This window comes from Falco peregrinus, chromosome Z, assembly GCF_023634155.1.
Source record: "Falco peregrinus isolate bFalPer1 chromosome Z, bFalPer1.pri, whole genome shotgun sequence".
Lineage (NCBI taxonomy): Eukaryota > Metazoa > Chordata > Aves > Falconiformes > Falconidae > Falco > Falco peregrinus.
In genome coordinates, this window is record NC_073739.1 from 73,452,234 (window position 1) to 73,475,186 (window position 22,953).

At 43.8% G+C, this 22,953-nt stretch overlaps 1 protein-coding gene across 3 annotated transcripts in view; it reads left to right on the forward strand.

Moving 5' to 3' along the window:
* The window catches only part of PDZD2 (PDZ domain containing 2), a 204,902-nt gene that overhangs the window by 41,548 nt on the left and 140,401 nt on the right, over nucleotides 1–22,953 (forward strand). For all 3 annotated transcript variants that reach the window (XM_055790933.1, XM_055790934.1, XM_055790935.1), the window contains exon 2: nucleotides 20,642–21,475. In XM_055790933.1, coding sequence (XP_055646908.1) covers nucleotides 20,997–21,475 — 479 coding nt within the window. In that variant the 5' untranslated portion in view covers nucleotides 20,642–20,996. The remainder of the gene's footprint in view (nucleotides 1–20,641; nucleotides 21,476–22,953) is intronic.

A 22,953-nucleotide genomic window follows, 5' to 3' on the forward strand; every position in this document is an offset into this window, starting at 1 on the left:
AATCCAAAAATGAGTGCAGCTTGTGCTTGGATGTTTTTTCTCCTGTTGGATAGGTTGCGGAATCAAAAATAATAGAAGAAGATCATTAGGACAAAGCTGGGGAGCTTTCTTGGTGTTCAATATTTACATTATCATTTGGCTAAGCCCTCAGTTACAGCATTTTGTCAGCAAAAGTTTTCCCTCAAGTCCTTAGAAAAAGTTTGAATTTAAAAAGGCAGATACTGTGCAGAATTTATTTCCCATGTTTGTTAAAAACATTTTTTCTAGTTTTACACAAAAGTAGGTCACACTAGGGTGCATTGGGGTTTTTTTTGTGGCTTACAAACAAAAATGTAATCACAGAAGGATGCATTTTAATGAAACGATTAACAGGGAGATTTGTAAAAGCATTTGGTGAATGTCAGGTTTCCAGGAAGCCAGACAGTTTGGGAAAGGGCCAGACTTTTTAAGAGATTCAATTACCTGTAATAATATTTGAAATGCATTAAGTGTCAACAAGAAAGAATAAGGTAACCTGAAAAGTAATTTACAAAGATGTATCGTGAAATATAGTGGGTTTGGAGGTCTGAAAAAATTCAAGAAGCAATGGAAGAAGTGTTTAGTGACAACTTCTGAAAAAAAGTAAGGCAAGAGAAATGAAAGATCATGGGTCTTAGTGATGTTTGTGCCATCTGGGTGCAATGGGTCCTGATGCTGCTAAGGCCGGGGTGAAGGGTGAAGTTTCAACCCATGTGAAGGCTCTGATAGTTCTTGGAGAATGTGTGTGCCTGGTTCTTAGGGTGATGCCTATGCAAGGAGATCTGATGCTTTCTGCAGGGCTTTGTGCAGGACCCATGTACTAGTTTTGCGGATGAAACAGCTGCTTTAAATATTAGTGCTAAGGCTCATGACACTGTGGCATAGTATGACACACAGCTACTTGGTTTTGTATTGTAGGTGAGTATTTTGCCTCTGGTGTTTTCCTGGGAGAAATGTGTCTGGTGAGAATTAGAACAAACTAAAGCTACTAAATCTTGCAGCGTGGTAATACTAATCTCTTTGGTGGACTCTTGAATTAATACTATTGCTCTGCTACAATATAATGCAGTTGAATGTAAATTGCTTCAAAGAAATCCTGCCGGTGTTGCTCCTTGTTACCCTACAACATTTGAGTTAAAATAATAGGGAAAAAAGGGTGGCTTAGCTTCAATGTCTGATACTGTTAGGAGTGAGTTGCTCTTCCCTGCATCAGAGAGCTTCTCACAGCTGTTGAGAGAAGTACTTAGCCCCAAAATGCAAGACTTGTATCCCCTAGGGCTGGTGAAGAAGAGGTTGTGAATAATTTGACTTGAAGTCAAGGTGGTGCTCACTGGAGCAGGAAATTAGGAGTGCTATTTTTAAATGCTGAAGAACTTATTAAAAAGCAGTAATAGTTTTCATTAGACAAAGAGCTTTGAGTTTGGGATGCTCATGATTTGAGGTAGCATCGTTCATCAGGTAAGTGTTTTTTGAAGAGTGCCAAGTAGATCTGTCTTTCTGGAAGTGTTGGTGACTATCATAAAAATTAAGTAAGGGATATGAATCTTAGTGACATAAATCTTGGCATCCCAAGTATGTCTCTCTAAACTGGCAGCTGGTGTTGCCACACATTAGCATTTAGAATAAAATAAAAATGACAAATTTATCTAATGTGAGAATAAAACTAACACAGGAATTCTGCCCAGTCTGTGTCTTTTGGTCCTTTCTGTCCTTTGCTCTGTGTCTGTGATTTTCCAAGAATTTTGAAGATGAGGAAGATGCAAGCTCTCATACACCTTCCCCTTCTAACACCAGGTAGAAAATGGCCCATGGACATAGACTTGCAGCAAAGGAGGAATAATTCAGACATTAGAGAAGAAAATTCTGACCGTAAGAATGGGAGTCACTAGGAAAGGTTACCTAGAGAGGCTGGAAAATCCACATCCGTGGAAATTTTAAAAATCTTATTGTGGAGGACTCTGCATGGATGTGCTGGCTCTGTTCAACCCTATTTCAAGCAGGGAGATGGAGCAGAGGCCTGTTGAGGTACCTTCCAAACTAGGTTAGTGTGCTTTGTCTGACAGAAAGAGGGCAGTCAATGTTTGAAGACAGTTATGCAAGGTTAAAATCAAGAAAGGAGAAGTCTTACCTCCCTTTGTCCTTGCCCAAGACAGAAAAGCATGTTAATGCAAAGAATATTTGACATTAAAAAATTATGTACAACCAGAGCAGAATAAGGTCTAGATCCCCATGGCTGCAAAAAGTCTCTTTGATTTTTTTCCAGACCTTTGGGTTTCTTAGCAGCAAGTTCCCTGCCTAAGGGCTTTTCAGAGAATGGGAAGTCTAAAGCTGGCAGGTCTTGGGATTAATTTTATATTTTCCTGCTGAATGTAAGTCCAAGAAATGTGCTTGGAAGGTGCATGGTAATCATTGTAACACATACACAACTCTGCTGAAACACCCTGACCCTAAGCAGGTCATAAGCTTTGAGAAGTAACCTTTTTCCATGATGTTAAAAATATTCTTTAGCTTTGAAAGACTTTATAGTTCCCTAGAGTGTGAACAAAAGCTTTGTATTCGGTGCTTCAGGAAGATTTTCTGTTTGTTAGTGCCCAAGATGTCTCTTCAGAACAGGGATGACTCCTGAGGTATCACACTCTTTAGTACCTGGTTGTGCATGTTTGCACGGATCTGTACATGGGAGGTTTCCTTGCGTTGTTCAGTCAGTCTTGTTCAAGGAGTGGTACACATGTAAGTAAAACTAAGGAAGATGTTTTTTTCACTGATTATTCAATGGAAAGCCGATTAGCAAGACCTTGAAACCTAATATCCCCAACAGACGGTTCACAGCACTGCATGAAACCTGGTTTGCAGCAGGCAATGAAAATTAGAGGTGACTTGAGAGAGAGCCATCATAATATGTTTGGAGGGGAAACTCAGGCTCAGGCACACAGTGGAGTTTGCATTGGATGACAATTCATGCAGGTCAGCTGAGCTGTGATAACGGGCTTAGTGATGGCCTCTGACGACCAAAGAGAGGTCAAAACCAGTCTGTTGGATGGGTCCTGTCCCACTCACTGCTGGAGTGTGATCCTGCACCTTCCTTTTCAGAAACACTAACACTTCTGTGGCCGGGTCTCCAGCCTGGCTGTCTGCACCCAGCAGCCCTCCATCCCTGGGAGCAGTGGAAGGGGACCAGCCTCATCCCAGATACCATCTGCATCCTTGGGAACACAGAGCACATGAGGACACTGTGCATCCCCAAAGCTGCAGCAAGGAGCTTGCCGACCCATGGTGACCTGCTGGGCTCTGAACTTTTTTGTAGCTAGACTGTCACATTTTGGATTTCTACTTTCTCACCATCCTCATGGCAATTAACGTTTTGTGTGGCTTTCAAGAAAAAAACTAAAAAATTTGCTTCCCAGTGCCATTTGAGGTTTTTTTCTAGTCTAGTGACTCAGAAAATAAGCCTTAGGTTTGCTGAGGCTGCTTATGGTTTTTAGAAATCGTTGCTTTTAAAGTGAGGGGCTCGGTTTCTAAATGCCCTTTTGAGGGGGCTGAAAATACTGCCTTCAGTCTCCAGAACCGCTGCTGCATTTCACACTGGTGGGGCTTTTCAGGTATAGAAAGTGTTTGGAGCAGGGTAGGTTTTGATTGCAACATCCCAAAGTAATGACAGTAGGAAGAGAGGGTCAGGAGGGAAGGGGAGCGGGGAGATGGCCGGGGAGGTGGTGTCTGGTGTGGTTGTGGGTTGGCTGGGACTTGTTTGCTGGAGAAGGCAAAACCCCTCTCTGAGGGCATGGTCCTTCTCTTGATTCACTGCATGCTGTTTGGAAAGGGCAGCCTGGCTGGATTTCTGTCTGGTCTTTTAAATAAATTTCTGCTCTCCAAAGCCTTTACTGCATTAAATGTAAAGATTAGCATTGAAGCTCATGCTCCCAAGGTGTCTGAAGCAGCAGCAGACTGGTGCCCATTCACTTGATCTCCATTAAGGTGCATCACAGTGATTTTGCCTGAATGCACTGTAGCCGCTTTTGGCTGTGGCCACGCTGTTGTCCCTAGTTTGGGGTCCTGAGTTCCTGACTTGAGGTCTCAGGGTGGTTGGCAGGTTGGGAAGGTGTCTGTGCTTCTGCAACCCTCCACCAAGGGCTGGTTAGGGCCCATGGAGTGGGCTGGTGCTTAATGAGCTGTGGCCATGTGGATAATGAAGCTAAACCTAAACCTTGCACATCTCCTTCCATCTTAAAAATTATGAACTGCAACATAATGTATCCGGGCAACCTTATTTTTGGCATTTTTTTTTCCTCTTCCGCTCCAAGTGTTGTATTTCTGCTTTGGAAGCTGGTCTGCTTTATTTTTATCCCTCTCATCTGACAGTCCAGAAAGCTTGCTTGCATCTTTTTTATTTTTTTTTAAATAAAATTAATGTTTAATGAAAGATGAGCAATTTTAAGATGCAAATTTACAAATACAGTGTTTCGATGCAGGAGAAGTCATGAGCAACCTGCCTGTCCCCAAGACTTCATAGGGCTGCAAGGCTGTAAATCCTGGGGATGAGTAGCTGAGATGGGTTAATCAAGGGCTTATTTTTTTTTTTTAATATTATTACCTAGTGTATCGAGCCTATTTCAATAAAAGTAATCCAAAATAATCTTGGCAGATTATGGTTTTAAGAAATCATGTTTTAATTCTGCTTCTTTCCTTACTGGATTCCTGTTACAGTTTGCACTTGCAAGCTTTTTGTAGAAGTGGTAAGAAATTTGTAGCAGTGTGCTCTGTCAGTGGAGAACAGAGAGTCTGTGAAATAGCTGTTCCTTGCAGAAAAGCCTGCAGTGGCAACTCATGTGGGGTTCCTCACAACAGGCAACACCTCCTGTTCTGTCTTGCCTCCTGCAATGCAGGTTGGGTGTTTGATCATCTGCCTTCTCTGCACAAACCGTATTGGGCACCCAAACTCTTCAGCTTTTCAAGGCTGAAGGCAGGGAAAAGAGCAAAAGAGAAGGAGATATTTGGAGATTTCTTAGCATAGTTCTCTGGAATGTTCAGAGCTGTACAGGTGTTTTAGTCTGATTTTGCATTGAGTGTGTTTCTTTAAAATCCTGGGTTTTCCCAGTAGATAAGATTTCCATTTTTTTGACTAATTCTACTTTATTGTATTTTCAGTGTTTTCCATCTTAAGGCAGGGTATCTGGCTTCAGTTCTCCTTTTCTGAGAAAAGCACTGGGACATTTAAATAATTCAAGAGAGAAATTATATGCACTCAGCAAACAGATCTCAAAAAACTGAAAGAAGCTTAAAATCTAGGCCTCCAAAGTCACTTCCATATATTTCCTTTTTAAAAGAATGTATTTTTAATTAGCTTTTAGAAACAAAGTGCTATGCTGACATACACAAACTTGCCCAGTGTTTTGTCATGGGACAGAACAAAGTGAAATCGAAGTTAGAAACTATTGTGCTATAATATGTGAAATAGATGCTATGATACCAAATCAGTTCACCTGATAAAACCCAGAGTTACAAGATCATTGTATTGCTGTTTTCCAGATGATAGGAAGATAATTGAGTTTCTATGCTTTGCAACAACAGAAGTTCATGCAAGAGCTCTTCTGGCTCTGGTAAAAATAAAAATAAAGAAGGGAATTAAAGGAGAATTCCCTTTTCCAGGTAGTAAGAGTTCTGGTCTGATTGCAATTTCTAAACAGGATTTCTGATTTGACTTTTGCAGTGTCATTCAACATCTTTCCCTACGAAATCATTTCAGGGGTGAGGTTTGGATTGTGACATGTCTCTGTCCCTCTCCACGCAGCGCAGCTGCAGGACGGCTCCTGCCCTGGGTATCGTCAGTTGTCAGACAAAATATGAAGTAATGCAGTAACCTGAAGGGAGCCTGGCATTTGCTGGTAGAATTAATGGAAGAAAAGTAGTTGAAGACAGACAGAAGAAGACCTGTCCACCAGAGGTTGGTGTTGAAGGGGTCAGCCCAGCTCATTTTGAAGCTGCTGCCACATGGTTTCTTGGTGCCACCACATCATTAGTTTGAGTTTGAGGTGTTACAGTCCTGCTTTAGCGCCTGGCTGGAGCTCGGAGACAGGCTGATCTCCAGCAGCGGCTGGTTTGCTTGGGGCACCTGGGAGAGCAGGGATGGTGCGGGGACTCCACAGTGCTCTCACCTCTCCTCCCTGGGGAATTCCCTCCACATGTTGGGGTTTCCACTGGGTTTTGAGCCAGTATAAGAAGATCTTTGAAGATGACCAAATAATCAAGAGAGGAACAGAGGCTACTTATGCCTTCCATCTGCACCTCCAAGGGTGGATCAGGCTCAGTGGAGCAAATCTACTTCTGCCCCCCGCTGCCATCAACATGCAGATGGTTGTTTCTGAGTTTGTCACCTGTTCTCCTTTTTTCGTTTTGAAGGAGGGGGCTGTTTAGGTTTTATGCAGCATTTTTAAAGCTGTGTGTGACACCCTGCTCCTCATTTCCTCACCCACCCTGCACATACTGGACTATGCTAGCAACTATTTGAAAAGAGCCGCTCTTTATTCAGGTCTGTGCTCACTTTTTGCCAGAACAGGAGAACATGGGGCTAGCAAAGCAGGGAAGGGCATATACCTGCTCCGTCTGATGCTGGGTGGAAAGAACAACACTTCATCATGCTCTGGCTGCTGGGTTTCAATGCTTGCTGACAACTCCTCATGAGCTTTCCTGCTTGGGAAGAGCAGTTCTTCCAGCAGTTTCAGAGTGTTTCCTTCTCTGTGTTGTTTTCCTTGTTGGTGCTGGCTCTTCCCTGCCTGCGGGTTGCTTATAATGAAACATTAATCATCGCTGCACTGAGTCAGATTTTTTTGCTTAGATAAGTAGTGCAGTGGTATGGCTATCAAATCCCTCGCTTTGGCAGCGCCTTAATGTCTTGCTTGGGATGTTGTGATGACTTTCAAGCTGCAAGTGTTTAAGAAAAGGGTTTTCAGATATGAAGAGGTGGGCTGGATTTTCTAGTGCTGAAATACATGTTGAATAGTGAATATATACCATACAGTCTTTGGGAATATTCTGGTAAAAACACATACATATTTAAGCTCCTGATCCCCAGAGTATTTCTAAGCACATGACAAAAGAGATGTATTGTAAATCTGTTGATACAGGCAATATCGCATAGCTGCTTAAGTGTTTGAAGGATTAGTACTTCAGGGTTCAATAACCAGATTTTTGCCTACACGGCTCTTGATTTTTTCTTGAAAAAACCAAACCCATATATTTAATTTGTAATATTTGAGTCCAAGATTGCACTAGCACTTTTTTTAGTGTTAAAAAGTCTATTTGGTTTAAATGAGGCTGACTTAACAGTAGAAGGTTTTGGGGAAAAACAAGGGAGTGTGGTGGTTCTGTTTTGTGTCTTTTTGTTTTAGTGATTATATCCCATTAAAGAGAATGATTATGATGAGAGTTTGTGTGGGGGAGTCAGCTTGTTGCATGTTCTTAAATCTTTGGCCTGTGCCTGAAAGCCTGCCTGGCTTCTTTTAAATATGATTTGCTGTTATACACATCTGAACAGCGTAGTACAAGAAAGTGTGTATGTTGCTTCTGTAAATTCAGTGTATGGTTAATATACCAGTGGTGTATGGGATGGTAAAGATTATTATGTGTGTTTGCTCTGAATGGACTCGCTCATTTGTTCTTTCAGCCCAATGAGAGCACTGGCTCAGAAACTTGAATATTTAAAACACCCAAAGACAAGTCTTTGCTTTCCAGGCTTTGCTTCCTGTCTTTGCAGAGACAATGACTGCATAAAACCGTGTGATTAGATAAAGCACGTTATTAGATCATTATAGATAGATCTGTCCCATGTGATTAGATCATTATTTATAGACATAACATTTATTTATGTATTTTTAATTGGTGCACAATTCAGCACTGAAGCCTTTTAAAGCACCAAAGAGATACATGAGAACTACTAAGACAGTGACTTCTGTACTTGAAACCTTTGCCCCAGACTGTGTGAAGGTTTAGAGGGATCATATATAGTGTGAATATTTAAAAAATTAGTCTCCTAACCAGTCCACAGTGGTACAGGGGTCCTTGAAGAGTGATGTCGATGTCTGCACAGTGTGTATCTGGGTTGTGGCATCTGGCCCCTGCTGAAGCTTGTGAGGAGACTTCCAGGGGGATAGCACCTCCTGAAGTTATCCTGGGAGCACATGCTCTGCTGGTTGGGTGTAGGTCCTACAGTCTTGTCAGAAAATACTTAATAATTGCCAAAAACATAGGAAAACCCCTTACATTCCCAGAAGCTGAACTTGCTCTATCTCTAGCCTGCAATCACTCCTCTTTTTTTAATAGATAATTTTCAATCAGCCAAAAAACCTGCGAGGAACTGGGCCAAAGGCTGCAGTGTTTTACCCTGTTCAGCTGTTGCTGGAACCAGAGGACCATCCTCAGTTTGGTTGTGTGAAACCTCAAAAGCAGCCATAAAATTTGGCCACCTCCAAAAGCACGATTGCACATTGCCTGAGGAACATCAAAGGAGGCTTAGGCTGGTATCACGCTGGCTTTCTTGGTGAGCGCTGCTTACGTCCTTGGTGTTGTTAAGGCAGCCGAACACAGTGTGTTCACTCCCCCTGACTGCGGTGGTTTGAGGCTCCAGAATTGCTGCCCCGAGAGGTCTGGCCACAGAAGGGAATGGATGCTGTGGTCAGCATCAGCATCAGCAGCATCTTGTCTCTGAGAGGTGACAGCTCGTTGCTTCCAATGAGCTTCTACTAGCAGGGTTAACCTTCAATTTGGGAAAGAAAAATGCAGTTTGGCGTGCATGCTTTGGGAGGCTGCTGTAGTTCAGCTGGAGGTTAAGAGGACAGAGGCAGGAATAGCAGGGTTATGGTTCAGTGGCTTGTGTCCTTCAGAGGTCACAGATGAGCCCTTGTCGCCACAAAAAACATCTGCATTGACTTGAGAGCAGGAACAGGAGCTAAACTAAAACTTAAGAGTGCAGAGACTGACCATCCAGCTGTGGAAATTCTGCATTTCAAGTGCACCATACTGCTGACTGTGGTTGAGGTGATGTCCTGGTTTCAGAGATGCACTCCCTAAGATAGTGATGGGTAGCTGGCTTCACGTGTGCTCTTGCTTGCCTGTCAGGGCTGTAGGGAGGGAAGCTGAGCTCTGACAACGTGTCAAAGTGCTTCACACAGCTAAATTGACCCTTCATGGAGAATGAGTGAAGTGTGCCTATGTAGTGTTGAAGGCAAATGCAGCTGCTGCCTCCAGGTAGATATTGGTGATAGAGATGTTAATTGTTATCTGAACACCATTAGGTTTAAAGGAGATGCAGTATACTGGGAAGTGGAGGAGGCCATTGGATAAGTAAGTGAGCAGTGTTATGAGATCTGGGAAAACTGAGATAGGAAGGATCTCTGAAAGTCCCTTCTTAAGCTCTGCTTGGCACAGTTGCTTGGGAGCAATCACAGTAGGCTGATAATTATTTCCAATGCTCAGGTCAAATCAGAGTTGATTAATGGGTTTTAGGAATAGTGATATGGAAATATGTCTTGTTAAATCTGGTAATAATAATAGTTTTGCTTGTCTTAATGCAGAGTTAAGAGATAATAGAAAACAGCTTCTTTTTTCCTTCTTTCTTTTTTTAAATTGTGACCTTTCCAGAACACAGTAAAATCACATCAGTCCATCTTCCAACTGTATTCAGTTGGCACAGTTTTAAGCTGTATGTTTTCTTGTGTGTATCAAAATTTAATTTAAACAATTTGTTAAGCGCATTTGTTTTTTTAATATAGAGTTGCAGTCTTAGAACATCAGACATTTGTGGTTTGTTTCTAATTCTGGATTCATGACTCCTGCAGACAATGCGGTCCAAACTTAACATATTATTTGCATTTTCTTGTTTTATGAATAATTATTGCAGAGGTCTTTCCCACAAGAAGGTCTTGAGAAAAGTGGAAGCATTTAAAAGTAATTACAGATCTACAAAGCCTTCTTTTTTTCTCTTATTTTATGTAACCGTTGTTCTCAAAAAGAACTGGAGTGTGCAGTAAATTCCTATAGGAGTGTTCAGAATGTTATGTGGATGCTCAGTCCTTTTCTTCAGAAAGCTTTGCAACTGAGAAATTTGCAGTTGAGGCTATCAAGGTGTAGGTAGACGAATGCTTATTCCAAGGTCATACAGGAGTAGGTGACATTAGTGAAGGCTTTTGAAAACTGGGTCATTTGTTTAGGTGCCTAAATGTAAATGTTAAGTCTGTTACTTACATGCTTGTCATTTTGCCTAGTTCTCTGTGTGCATATGTGTGTGCGAGACACCTGTGCTATTTTGAAACTTGGTAAGGAGATGTTTCTAGGAATTTGCATACTTAAAATTAGATTCCACTGTGATTACATAACTGTAAAGTAAATCCAGAAAAGCATTGTTGACTTTAATTATGTTACTCCAGGTTTTTGCTTCTATAAATGATGTCAGAAACAAATTCTGAATAACCTGAACATTCACAGTGGTGCTTCCCAGCACCAGCTCTGAACTGTTCAGCAAGTGGAAGAGATCCAAAGGATGATTAGGCATGGTGGTGTACAGAGGATGCCGAATGACTGCAGAATTGCATGGGCGCCGTTCTTCAAGAAACACTTTAAACATAGCTCTCCTGTCATTCAACAAGCTTGCAATACCTTGTTTCCCTAAGCAAGCCTTTTCTGTTCTGCTACAAAGTTGAGTAGCCTTTAAGGGCTCATAGGTAGGTATTTTTAACTATCTGACAGCTATAGACATTTGCTTTGATACAGTCTGGGACATTAGATCATGTGAGAATTAGCTGATTTTAAGTCTTGTCTGTAAAACAGTAATTTCATTCTGGTCTAAATAAATGCAAAAAGGCAAGTCTATCTTCCTTCAGTACTAAAAGTACATTACACGTAAAAGAATATTGGAAAGCTTTAAAAAGTCATTTAGAAATTGCAAAGCTTTTCCTGCGTTCCACCTGACCTGAACTTGAAGAAGAGGCTGGCTGCTGGAGACAGTTTGTGTAAAAAGAGGGTCAGGACTAAAGAGAATAATTTCATCGTACAAAAAGGCTTCTGTATCAGCATCAGATAGGGTTTTAGATTTGATCCTCTCATTAATAATGGATGGCCAGATGGATGCTTCCTTCCCTGCCGTCTTCTTTTTAATTCATCTGAACGATGGCGGAAAATACAGTCCATTGGTTAAAGCCAGGCAGTCTGTCTATTTTAAAAGCTCACTGTGTCTGTCCCTGAATCTTCTCTCACACCACAGCAGCTTTGGCAGGTTGAAAAGTACGCTTGGAAGGTTTCCTTACCAAGCAGAGCAGGTCAAACAGCCTAGTTGTTTAATGCACAAAAGACCTAAAACTGCGAAGCTGCATCACCATGGCCCTGGCTCAGCATTTTCTTACCATGTGCAACACAACTGGCTTTGTCTTTCCCTGCTTTCAGACCAAAGCCACCTGCGTGATTGCCTCACTGTCCTGAAAGCCATCCCTTTGCTGTCCCCAGAGGATGACAGCCACTTGAATGTAGGCAAGACTGCAGTGGCATGCAGTGAGGGAAGGGCTCGCACTGCCTGACCTTGGTGCGGGAGCTGGGGCCTTTGTGCAACACCACGCTTCCACGTTTTACTGTAAACCGATAATGTACAGCAGGTGTTTTTTCAGCATTCACCTGTTTATAGTGAATAGGTGAATAGTATTTAGTGATAACAGTAAAATCCCATTGTGTTCCTGGTCCAGTGGAACTACTTTCCAGGATATCACGCACCATGAATTATAGTATCATGTCACACAATATGTTTTGGAGATGCATCTCTTTGCATGAGCTCACTTATGTTGTATGGACATAGAAATAAAGATAGAGGAGGCAGTGGATGGCTTGAGGGCTCCAGGAGTAATAAGCAGCTCCTACCAAGGGGCAGTGGTTGGTTTTGTGAGAACTGAAGCAGCTTCTTCTGAGCGGTGCTGCTGAAGAGGACAGACCCAATGGCCTTTGAGGTAATGCCAGCAGTGGAAGCCTCTGTAGACTTCACAGTGGTGTTAAACCAACTGCTCCTGGACTGAAAGCCATCTGGTGTCGCACAGCTGTCACCTTGTGCTCAGATGACTCGGGGCGAGGGTAGGAGGAATTAGGGGAGCCTGGCTCCCTTCCCACTGCCTCACCCTGCCTTCCCTGCACAGCAGAGCATTGCAGGTGGTGGGTAGGATGGCAAAGGTGAAAGGGAAGGACGGCTGCTCATCCTCATGCCATGTGTCTTTTGCCAGTGTTGGTGCTTAGCCTGAGGACACGGTGCCTCATGTGGTGCCTTGCAGGGCCACGTATGGAAGACTTCATATGAGGCTGTATAGGATGCATACCTTTTCGTAGCTCTATTCCCTCTTTAGAAAATGGGAACAATCTCATTTCCTTAACTGAAGATTTTACTAACTCCCTGTGTTCGGATGCTGCGAGAGCACCTGGTAAACAAACACTTCCTATGGAAAGCCGTTTGTGTGCATTGTTATACTGGCAGTGAGGTTTTCAAAACAAATCCAAGTATAGGCTAGATTTTTACCTCACTGTTCTGCCCCTTTTATTGTGTAACATTTCCTGCACAAATTTTGCATTTCTATGCTTGACTATTTCAGTGTCCTGTTGGTGAACTGTCCTTTGTTCTCAGGGCCTGCTGGGTTGATACTATAAACATCCTGACAGTTACTAGGTTTGATTTAGGAAATCTCCATGTTTGCACAGGTCTTTTGATTTTTGGTGTAGTCTACATAACATACCTGAAAAGCAAAGCAGTTAAGAAAGCAGTACAGGGAACCTTTCTGCAAGAGTTGGTAGAGAGTTTGCCACTGCCTTCATTTAGTTATGCTGTATTAGATATCTTTTCTGTGTCCAGTTTGTCTGGTTAACTACATGTTTTAAAGTAGGATCCATCTGATCATATTCAGATATCTCCATTTGACTTAGTCACACATTTTTCAGGCAATGGAGCAGAAAGTGCACTTGATAGATGTCGCGCATCTAGTCTGAAAATCAAGATCTGCAACAGGTCAGATAATTTCCTAAGAGTGTACATTCCTCTCCTTTGGCCAGAAAGGGAGCCCATGGTGACAAGCTCAGATTAAGCTGATGTTAAGGAGCAGAAATCCCAGTTTGCATGTCCCTGTATTCCTTTTGGTTACTTGTGTTGAGGCTGTGGTTTGACTGTGCAGTAAATCCAGGTTTAGGGCTTGTACAGCTGGATTGAAAGCACTGAGGCCGTAAGATACAAAATGCTGACTGGTACAAAACTCACTGTCAATTCAAATTTGTTCAAAATATCTCAAAGCCTGCCAGTGTAAGATTTATATTCTTATTGCCAGATTGAATATCAGTAGTCTTCCTATGGCTGGCGTAAAGCTGACCTGTAGTGACTCTGGCTAATTCAGCAGAAACATAACCATGTGCCCAGATCTGATTTGTACCACTGGGTAATCCAGAATAAAACAGATTTGCTACTGTCCTGAAGGATTTCAGAGCTTGGACTGTTACAGGAAAACCATCGTTCAGCAATACTGTGTCTCCTAGTGAAAAACTTCAATTCAGTTCCTAGGTGTTTTTTCCCCCCATTGTTACTTTTTTTGCTATCAGATGCTAACTAAAAAGTAGAATAAATGAATGCTACACTTGAGTAGAAATTAGTAAATTAACATCTTTTGCTGGTAGTGGATTTATTTCTGTGGTGCTGAAATGCCCAGATGACTTTAGGAAAACAAGTATGATACCTTCATCTATACATAAAAGATTAACAGTATCCGTCAAACATAACATTTAAAGCAATTATAAAGTGATCTCACTCAAGAGATGAAAGGAATTTTTGGAATAAGGGCATGTATGTTTTTCTGGAGGTTTAGGCTAGGCTGGAAATGCCAGAAGGGTTATTCTGGAGGACTACATGTTGGCCGTTTACACAAATCACCTTTTAAAAATCAGTAATGGGATGTTTTAATGACCCTCTGTATTTCCTTTTCCCCCTACGAGAAAGTGATTATTGGAGCTCTTTACATCGCTCCTTTGAGGGTCACGTAAGAAGAAAAACCTCAGCTAGTCAGAAAAAAAAAGAAAAAAAAGTTGTGTTTATGTCCTGAATATCCATATATGCTTTTTGATAGTTCCAGCCTCAACTCATTATAAAGAAAGTACTCTTTCTTTTCTGTAAGCAATCATTTAAGATAGCTCTGCCTTAAGAAAGCCTAAAAGAAGCAACCTTTCTTCACCTATATCACCTCTGTTTAACTTGGTATTTTGAACTAGAAGGCTGGAGATGAAAAAAAAATTGTGTTACTTCCTGAGCTATAACTAAAAACTTTCACTGAGGAAGGGAGAAGATATCCTGTTCATTTACGTGGGTGGTATTTCAGCCTTTGAGAGCACATCTTATGTGAGAGTGCTGGGTGGAAGAAGGGCAGGTAAAGGCTGATTTTTCTGCTGTAAATACTCAGGGATGAAGATGAGAAGAGCTGATAAACACCAAGAAGAACAGAAAGCTGTAGAAGCTACACATCTGTGGGTCTAAACTCATTGTGAATACTTGAAGCTGAAATACAGACCATTTCCAACTATGCAGTGTGGTAGGACAGCTTTCTAGCAAAATAAATTAGACATAAATCCTTTTCAAGTTAAAATTTGCTGACTTTTACTGAGTAGAGGGTGAAAGACTTGCTGTCATAGATGGGGACTGGATTTGGTGATGCCCAGCAGAATCCTTGTGGCTGGTGGCTGGTGAGGGAGGGAGCAGGCTGCTCCACTCACTGAGGGGGGTGGTGGTACATCTTTGGGAAGAGGCACGTACCTGGGCTGTGCAGGCTGCAGCCCTGCAAAGTGGCTGGTTGTTTCTGTGGTTGGATGGAGAGGAGTGGTACCTGGGCTGTTGGCATTGCTGGGTGAGAAGGGACCATGTTTTTTCAAGGTGTTTGCCTCAGCATCTTTTTGATCCTCTGAAAGCATCTGACCCACAAGCTTCATCTTCCTGCAAAGGAGGGTGCCTGTCTGGTGCTGTGGGTTGGCTCTGAGTGCAACCTGTGGGCTCTTGCAGCAGACGAGGGTAAATCTAAGCCCTAAAACAAATACTCAGCACGGTGAGGGTCTTTCTAAACTGAAAGCCCATGAAGGGGTCATCCCCTTTGAGGATCCTCCTCAAACTGTGTGGTCATGCTCTCTGCACCATCATGACCCTGCTAATTGATCAGGACTAAAACACTTTCAATGTTGAGTGCAGTAAAATTAAGTAGAATTTTTCTGACCCTGTATCTTTCCAGTTGAGATGGTCCAACCCTGCAAATATCCTATCTACAAAATCTTACTCCAGTTACCTTATCCCTTAAACTGCAAACAAAAAAGATCTCAACAGAGCGCACTTACTGAGACCTAGGTAGGCTGTGAGATTAAATCACTGGGCAGAGAGTGAGATTCAGTAGTCCCAGAGGGATCCAGAGCAACAAGGACAAAACCACTTTAGTGGAAAGTTGACCCCAGGAACAGGGACTCCTGTCCCCAGGACAAGGGACTTGTGTCCCCACAGGGCTGCCCATTCCCAGTGCTGGCCTGGTTCACTCCAAGCAAGTGTCAGTGCCAGGGTGGGCGTAAAATCAGAGTTTTGTGGACACAAGTCTTGTACTCCATGCAAGGCAGTGGGATGGTTTGGCAGGTCTGTCTCCTACAGAATGTGAACAACAAGGTGGTGGTAACTCCAGTAAATTTTCACCCATGGGTCATACGTCCATTTTGATGGAAGTCAAGTCAGTCAATTTCTTCTTAGTGTGGAGTCTGTAATTCTTATCAGGTTGTTCTATTTTTTCCCTTGATGAACAATTTCCCACCTTTTTATTTCTTGCTCCCATGGATATTGGACAGCCTGAGCTGCTCTTCTCACCTCTCAGCAGGGAGGTGCTCAGTTCAGTTTTGTGCTGCCTGTTTCATCTGGAAGGAGTATTTCCTATTTATGTTTGTCAGGAGTCTTTTTTCTGAAGCCAGAAGGTTTTGTTTGAGAAAATCAAATCCCTTGAAAGTACTGTATAATTACCTACATGATTATCTTAAATGTCTGCCATGGCTCTGCAGTGAGCTCAGAGGTATAGACAGACAATCTGCAGCATATCTAAACCCGCAGTTTTTCCTGCAGAGAGAAGGAATGGAGTTTTGAAGGCTGCCTGCCTCCAGCATGGTGGAGTGGGTCATCATTTTCTCTCTCTGGAGGATTGTGTGTGCATGGGGGGGGACAGTCCTCCAGCAATGTCGCTGAATGCATTATGGATGAGTTTTGCATGGGATGCATGTGCCTCTGGATGCCCCATCCCACCCAGCTAACTGCAGGATTGAAGTGGAGGTCAGCATCAAGTTGTGCCCTTGGCCAATGCAGAGATTTGGAGAACATGGAGCTAAAACTGTGAGCTGTTTTGGAAAAGCCCCAAGTTCTCCAGGCTGGAGACTGGGGCAGCCCATTTGCTCTGGGGATAGTTTGCAAAGGGCAGCCTGTAACATGTCCACCCAATGCCAAAATTAACTACCGAAGAGCAAAACTCCTTAAATTATTAGGCCAAAAAGGGGCTTAAAGGGTGACCTGGTCTGATCATCTCTAGAGCTTGAATGGTTTTGAACCCTGTGTGGTTACTGGGAGCTATACTGATGTTTGCTGTTGAAGCAATGACAAGGGTGTCTTTGTCATAACTCACTGGATGTTACCCATTGTATGACCTCTCACTAAGACAGAAAATGATGCCGAAGGGAGAAAAGTAAGAGGGATTAAAATGGAGAGATCTACTCTCTTCCACATCCCAAGAGAGATTGGCTCTAATTATTGCTCCAGGCAGGTATTTGTCTAATTCAGTGTGAAGACCGTGGGTGATGGAGGCTCGTCTCTTGAGAGTTACCTCCAGTGCTCTGGTATTCTTTATCGTCGTTAGTGTTACCTAATTGCTAACCTAAACCTACCCCAACATGATTCACATACATAACTCCACCACAGGCAAGGGGAATAGACTACTCTTTTCCTCCTGGTAATGCGGGGCATTTGTAAGTACATGAGGAACTTTAGCTTGTGTTCTCAGACACCACCTGCATGGCTTTGTCCTTTTTAGACTAGCAGGCCCTGATTTCTTGAATATTTCTCAATAAATCACATTTTCTAGACTTGTAGTCATGTCAGAACTTGGGTCCAACTGGGCAATTTTGCTGCTGAGACCTTCCCAGCCCTGTGTGAGGCTACATGGCTACTTCATACACTTGGCAGGCTTTGACCCTCTTGGCACATCCTGGGGCAATGACAATTTTTTTCCCACAACAGCTTGACTTCATTGACACAAATGATTCACTACAAACCCTGCATCTCTTCCCAAAGATTTGCCACCTAGCCAACTCTATCTACATGTAATTTTCCTTTTGTAGCACTCTGCACTTGTCCTTGCTGAACTTTATCCTAATTTTTAGACAATTTCATTTTATTTTTGCCAAGATGATTTTAGATGCTAATCCTGTTCTCCAGTATGTCTGCAGTCACTCCCAGCTTCGTGTAATCTGCAAGATTTAATAAGTGTGCTCTCTTTCATCGTCCAGGTCACTAATGAATGTGCTGAGCAGAACTAGACTATATAGATCCAGCAGAGCTCTGCTCACAGTGTCCTTCTGTGTTCACAGTATATCATTAATAACTACTCCCTGGGTATGGCTTTATAGTAGTCTCATTTAATCGTGTTTCTCTAGTTTATTTATGAGAAAGTTGTTGGAGACGGTATCAAAAGCTATAATAAAGCCCAGATAAATGACACCTAACAAATTCTCCATTATGAAAAGAAATTAATTTGATTTGATTTTTTTATTGTCACTTCTGTATCTGCTGCTGCTTATATTTTTATCTTCCACATACATGCAAACTGTTTCTGTGTTTGTTTTAGAGTTTTTTAGAGGATTGAAGCTAGGCTGACTGATGTAGCATCCTTTCACTGCTTCTCTTGAAGACAGGCACTGTGCTTGCCTTTGTCCTGACTTCCAGCACCTTACCTGTCTGAGCTCTCAGTTGACCAGGAGGGAGGTATATGGGATGGCTTCAGCTGGTTTTGTAGGGAATTTAGAAGGTCATTTTTCCTACCCTACTGATTTGGAAAAATGTGGCTTGGGCAGAGGACTGATCTCACCCTGGAATGGGCAAAGAAGAGGGTAGTATACCTTTGTAGTGATAATGTGTTATAGTACTAACAGTACTAATTCCCTGTGTGCAGCAGGCAATTTTAACAAGGACTAAAGCAAAAGTCAAACCCGCATTGCCCTGTTCAGTGTCATTTTTCAATAACTTTCTCTCTATTTGAGTAACACTTTTCCAGACTGACTTCTTGGTATTAATACACATATAAAGGGTAACAATTTTTTTTTTAATCTTCTGCAAGTTTAATTTCAGTTTTATGCCTGATGTTTCTAATATTTCTGCCTGTGTGTTCACAGTAATTTATAACTCCTGCTCAGTAACCTCTTAGTCTTCTTTCTTCTTGTCTTTGAGGTAAACGAAAGGCTTGTGATGCTGCCAAGTCTTCTGATCCTTCTTCCGCACTGACGTTTTATTGTGCCTGTGCCTTTTAAGCACAGAATATTGTTTCCTCGAGAAACTACAGCTCACCTTGATTTCTTTTTTCTTTAAAGTCTTCTGCATGAATTCTTGCCTAGCAGGTTTTTCTTTTCTTTTTTAAATGTACTGAAGCCAGACATTTCTGTTTTGCTGTTCCCAGTCCCTTGCATATGGCAGATTTCATCATTTCACAGGCACTCTTACATGAGTTTCCTTCCACCTTCTTAGCCCTCTCTGGAGGCATTTCCTTACCTATGACTTGACCTGTCAGTTATGTGAGAATATTGCTCCAAAGGCACCAGGAATCTGTATCCTGCTGCTTTCTTTTTCTAGCAGATACCTATGTTTGTACTCGCCCATTACCATTGAGTCAGTTATTATCAGGTAGCCTGATCCATTTAATCTTCTTTGTTTGGAGTTCATTATGCCTTCTCCCATATTCCCCCCACCCCCCCCACCCCTCCCAATTTTATTGTTATCCAGAGAATTCAGCAGTTATTCCTCCCTCTGTGTTCTGGAGCTCAGAGCAAGTATATACCTTATGCTTGGTATACCAAGAGATGCTGCCTCTACTTTTTCTCTGCTGGTCCATATATAAGCTATGCATCTTTATATCAGTATTCCAGATCTGTGTCTTACTACAACAAGTTCCAGTTGTAGTAAGTCAGTTAAATCATCACTTTTGTCTTAAATTAAATCTGAGGTCTTAAGTAAGACCTAAGTTCTGTGTTAAAAGCAATGTATTCACCGGTGTTGCATTAGATATCTAAGATATTCAGATAATTTAACCCTATTTCCTGGTCAATCTGTGACTGTATTATCACCCCTTCTTTTTAGATCTGTGCCCAGGCTGATTCTGTCTTTATTCTTTCCTCTGGTTTTGTCCCCTACACCTCCTACTCTGAGCCTAACTCAGGAGTCCCTCTCACTAAGCAATGGGCCAATTCCTCCTTTCCTGAGCTGATGTCCACGCCTGTTGAGCTGCTGGTGTAACATCATCCTGTTAGTGAAAATGCTGAGGTCCTCCTAGGAGCATCACGTATGGCCCTGATGAGTTTTCCCCGTCCCTACCTGAGCTTCCTTGGGCTCACTCCTGTCCAGGTAGGTAGTGTCATGCAGCCAGGGGGGTGTCAGAACACTTTGGATCCACCTTTTGGGCAGCATTTTGCAAGAGTCTCCCCTCATACTTAGCTCTTGGGGTCACGGGCTCTTGCTACAGGCTCTTCTGCCTAACCCAACACTTGCATCCATGTCTGCAGGAGCAGACGTTCAAGCTGCAAGCTCGAAGCTGTTGCCATCTTCTACCTTCCCGGTGCACAGCTAGAAAATAGCTCTCAGAAAGGGACTGGTCAACCACACTTGACTCACATCGGGGATTTTCCTTTTTTCATAGATCCTAATGATCCTAGGAAAAAATCCTTTCTTGCCCTCTTGCTTGCTAACCCCCAGCTCTCACTGCCTCTTGGCTGCCTGTGTGCCTGCCTCTCTGAATTGCAAGAAACTGGGGAATTCACCTGCTCGGCTTTTGTCCCAGGAAGCTGGGCAGCCACCCCCCGAGATGCTTTACCTGCGGGTAGGGTTAGTCCTGCCAGGCAGAGGAGGGATCCCACTGCCTGCCCGTCCCTCCTGCAGCTTGGTGGGGAGCTAAATCAGAGAAGTGGCCGGGTTAAGCCTAGCTCAGCCCAAAAACACCGGCATGGAGTAGGGCAGAGCAACATCAACCCGCCTCGGTCACCCGTGACCCCGGTGACATGCCGTGCCCCTTCGGTGGCCCTTGGAGTGGGTGTGGTCGGAGTGTCTTTTGCTTCGGTGTCAGGACTGGAGCTGTGGCAGGAGCATCCCCAGGGCTCCCCAGCTCCCGGTTTCACCGCGGAGGTCAGAGGCTAACGGTGACCTGTCCGCTCCCTCGCCGAGGAGAGCAGCTGGTGCCCTCAAGCGGTAAATCGCAGGAGGAGCCCGGCTGCGGCCGTGGGCTCCTGCCCCGGGCGCGGTGCTGGGCTGGGGCTGCGGGACCCCTGCAGTGCTTGTGGCACTTCTAACCATGGCGTTTCCCCCTTACAGGACCGGACGGCGTGGTGACTGCGGGGGGAAGGAGACACTGTTTGCGGCGGAGCAGGAGTCCCGACAGCAAGTCTACCCGGACAGGCACAGACGCCCCCCACTGCTTCATCCGCCAGCCTCTCCGTGAGGCCAGCTGCAGCGTCTTTGCACCATACAGCCTGCCTCGACTGTGCTTGTGGTCAGTTGGATCCCCAAAAACGTCCCCGTGAGATTAGATGGGGCTTGCTTTGGGTCCACAGCCCCACTCCAGTGTGGCCCCAGGGGCTGTGGGGGGCTGTGGCAGGTGGTGGAGCCAAGGTCCAGGGAGCCGTCTGGGGCCAGGGCTGCTGCTGTGAGGGGATGCACAGGGACAGCGATGCCTATCACGCAGGACAACGCCGGGGTCTTCCTCCCCCTCCTGTGCCAGTGGCTGCAGAACAGCCGTCGGGAGGGGGCTGAGGGGGCCGAGCAGCAGCTCTGCCGCTCGGCTGTCCAGAAGCTGAGCGAATACATCCAGCTCAACTTCTCTGTGGACGAGAGCAAACTGCAGCCAGGGAGCTGTGGGACGTCAGATACAGAGATCTGCACCGTGTACCTGGCCCAGGAGATGCGGAAAACTGAGGTTCTTGGGTTGAGCTTTGGGAACATCCCTGCTCTGGGGGACTATGGGGAGAAGCGTCGGGGAGGGAAGAAGAGGAAGGGGCCTAAGGGGCCAGTGCTCGACGTTGGGTGCATCTGGGTGACAGACTTGAAGAAAAACAGCCCAGCCGGAAAGTGCGGGAGAGTGCGCCTGAAGGATGAGATCCTTTCTCTGAACGGCCAGTTGATGGTTGGCGTGGACGTGACTGGTGCAAGGTAAGGGTGGAAGAGCAGCGGCTAGCAGCTGCCTCTTGTGGCATGTGGCACGGGTCATAGGTGGCACTGGTTTACGTCTGAGAGCAGAGGTTTTGGCCTCTGATTTCCAGTCCCTGACAGACCTCTGGTTTTTTTCTTAAGGTCTGCATAAAATACGTGGGATAAAAAACCAAAAAAACCTCAGTCTGCTACTTGCATATCCACTGGAAAGTTTTGAGGGGTTGTTGTGTTGACGAACAGTACGTTATAAGCATCAGAGGGTCTCCACTAAAACAGGAGTCTTCCTGGGTTTAGATAAAACTGTTTTCTTAAGTAAAAATGAACACAGAATGAGCAACACTGAAAGGTTTTTTCCCCCATCTTCTTTTTGTTGAGTCATTTGAGTTGAGGGAAGATTTTGTTGTCTGAGACTTTTTCAAAGTTTTCCAGACTGGAAAAACTTAATTTTAATAAATTCCCTTTGATTTTGTTGTGTTTGCTCTTTTTCTGTCTCCTGTCCCAGAAAACTTGAAACCTTTAAGAGATCAAATCTCAAATGAAGGTTCTTGCAATGATACAGATGATTCTTGCTTTTTTATTTCAGCTGCTGCATGCTGTAAAATGAGTCAGTGGCCCAGCTTTGCTCTTTGTGGGCCAGCAGAGTTGTTCACGTTTCCCTTTGCAAAGCCATCCTCTGCTAAAGATGAGGAAGCAAATGTCCATTCATATCTGGAGTTGCAACATACCCGAGGGCATGAAATCCTCCCCCTGTTGCCAAAGGGGGGTTCATCCTGGGGAGGGACTGTTTTGGAAACAAAACGCTAGTGAAGTCACTCTTCTTTAAAAGGAAATTCTGTTGATCTGGGTAATCCAGCATGTTTTATGAGCATTGGGAGTAATAAGCCATTTTAGACCAGCTGAGAAAGTGCTCCAGCAAGTGAGATTTGCAACGGGGAAATAACAAGTTTTAACAGAAATAAGCTGTATCCTGAAAAAAGAAAACCAAACAAAGAAGAATTGAATCTTTACAGATTCACCCAGTGAGAATATAGCATTGATGGGAAGAATTACTGGTTATTTATCTGCTGATTTAGCTGTCGGGCTTGTGAAGCCACAATGGCCTCGGGGGGTGATGCTTGCAAGTTATAATCCTGCAAAACTGCATGGCCTCAGCTCCCAACAGGCAGTGAATGCATCAGTGGTTTGGGGTGACTGACAGTCCCGATTCTGCCACTTGGCAGAATAAAAGTATTGACTCCTTGATCTGGGGGTGCTGGGCAGGGCAACCTGGCTGTGGTTTTGCAGGCATGATAACAACCCTCTGTAATTTCAAATCTGTAATTCAATGACTGTATAAATATTGGTACTGTGGCGGTGTCAGTCAGTGGCACCCCCAAATTTGAGAGGTTTTGTGGCAAAAAGCGGTTTGTTTGGTTTCCCCTTTGCCAGATGTCACTGTTTCTAAAATCCAAGGGAACTGCTTGCAATGGCCAGCAATA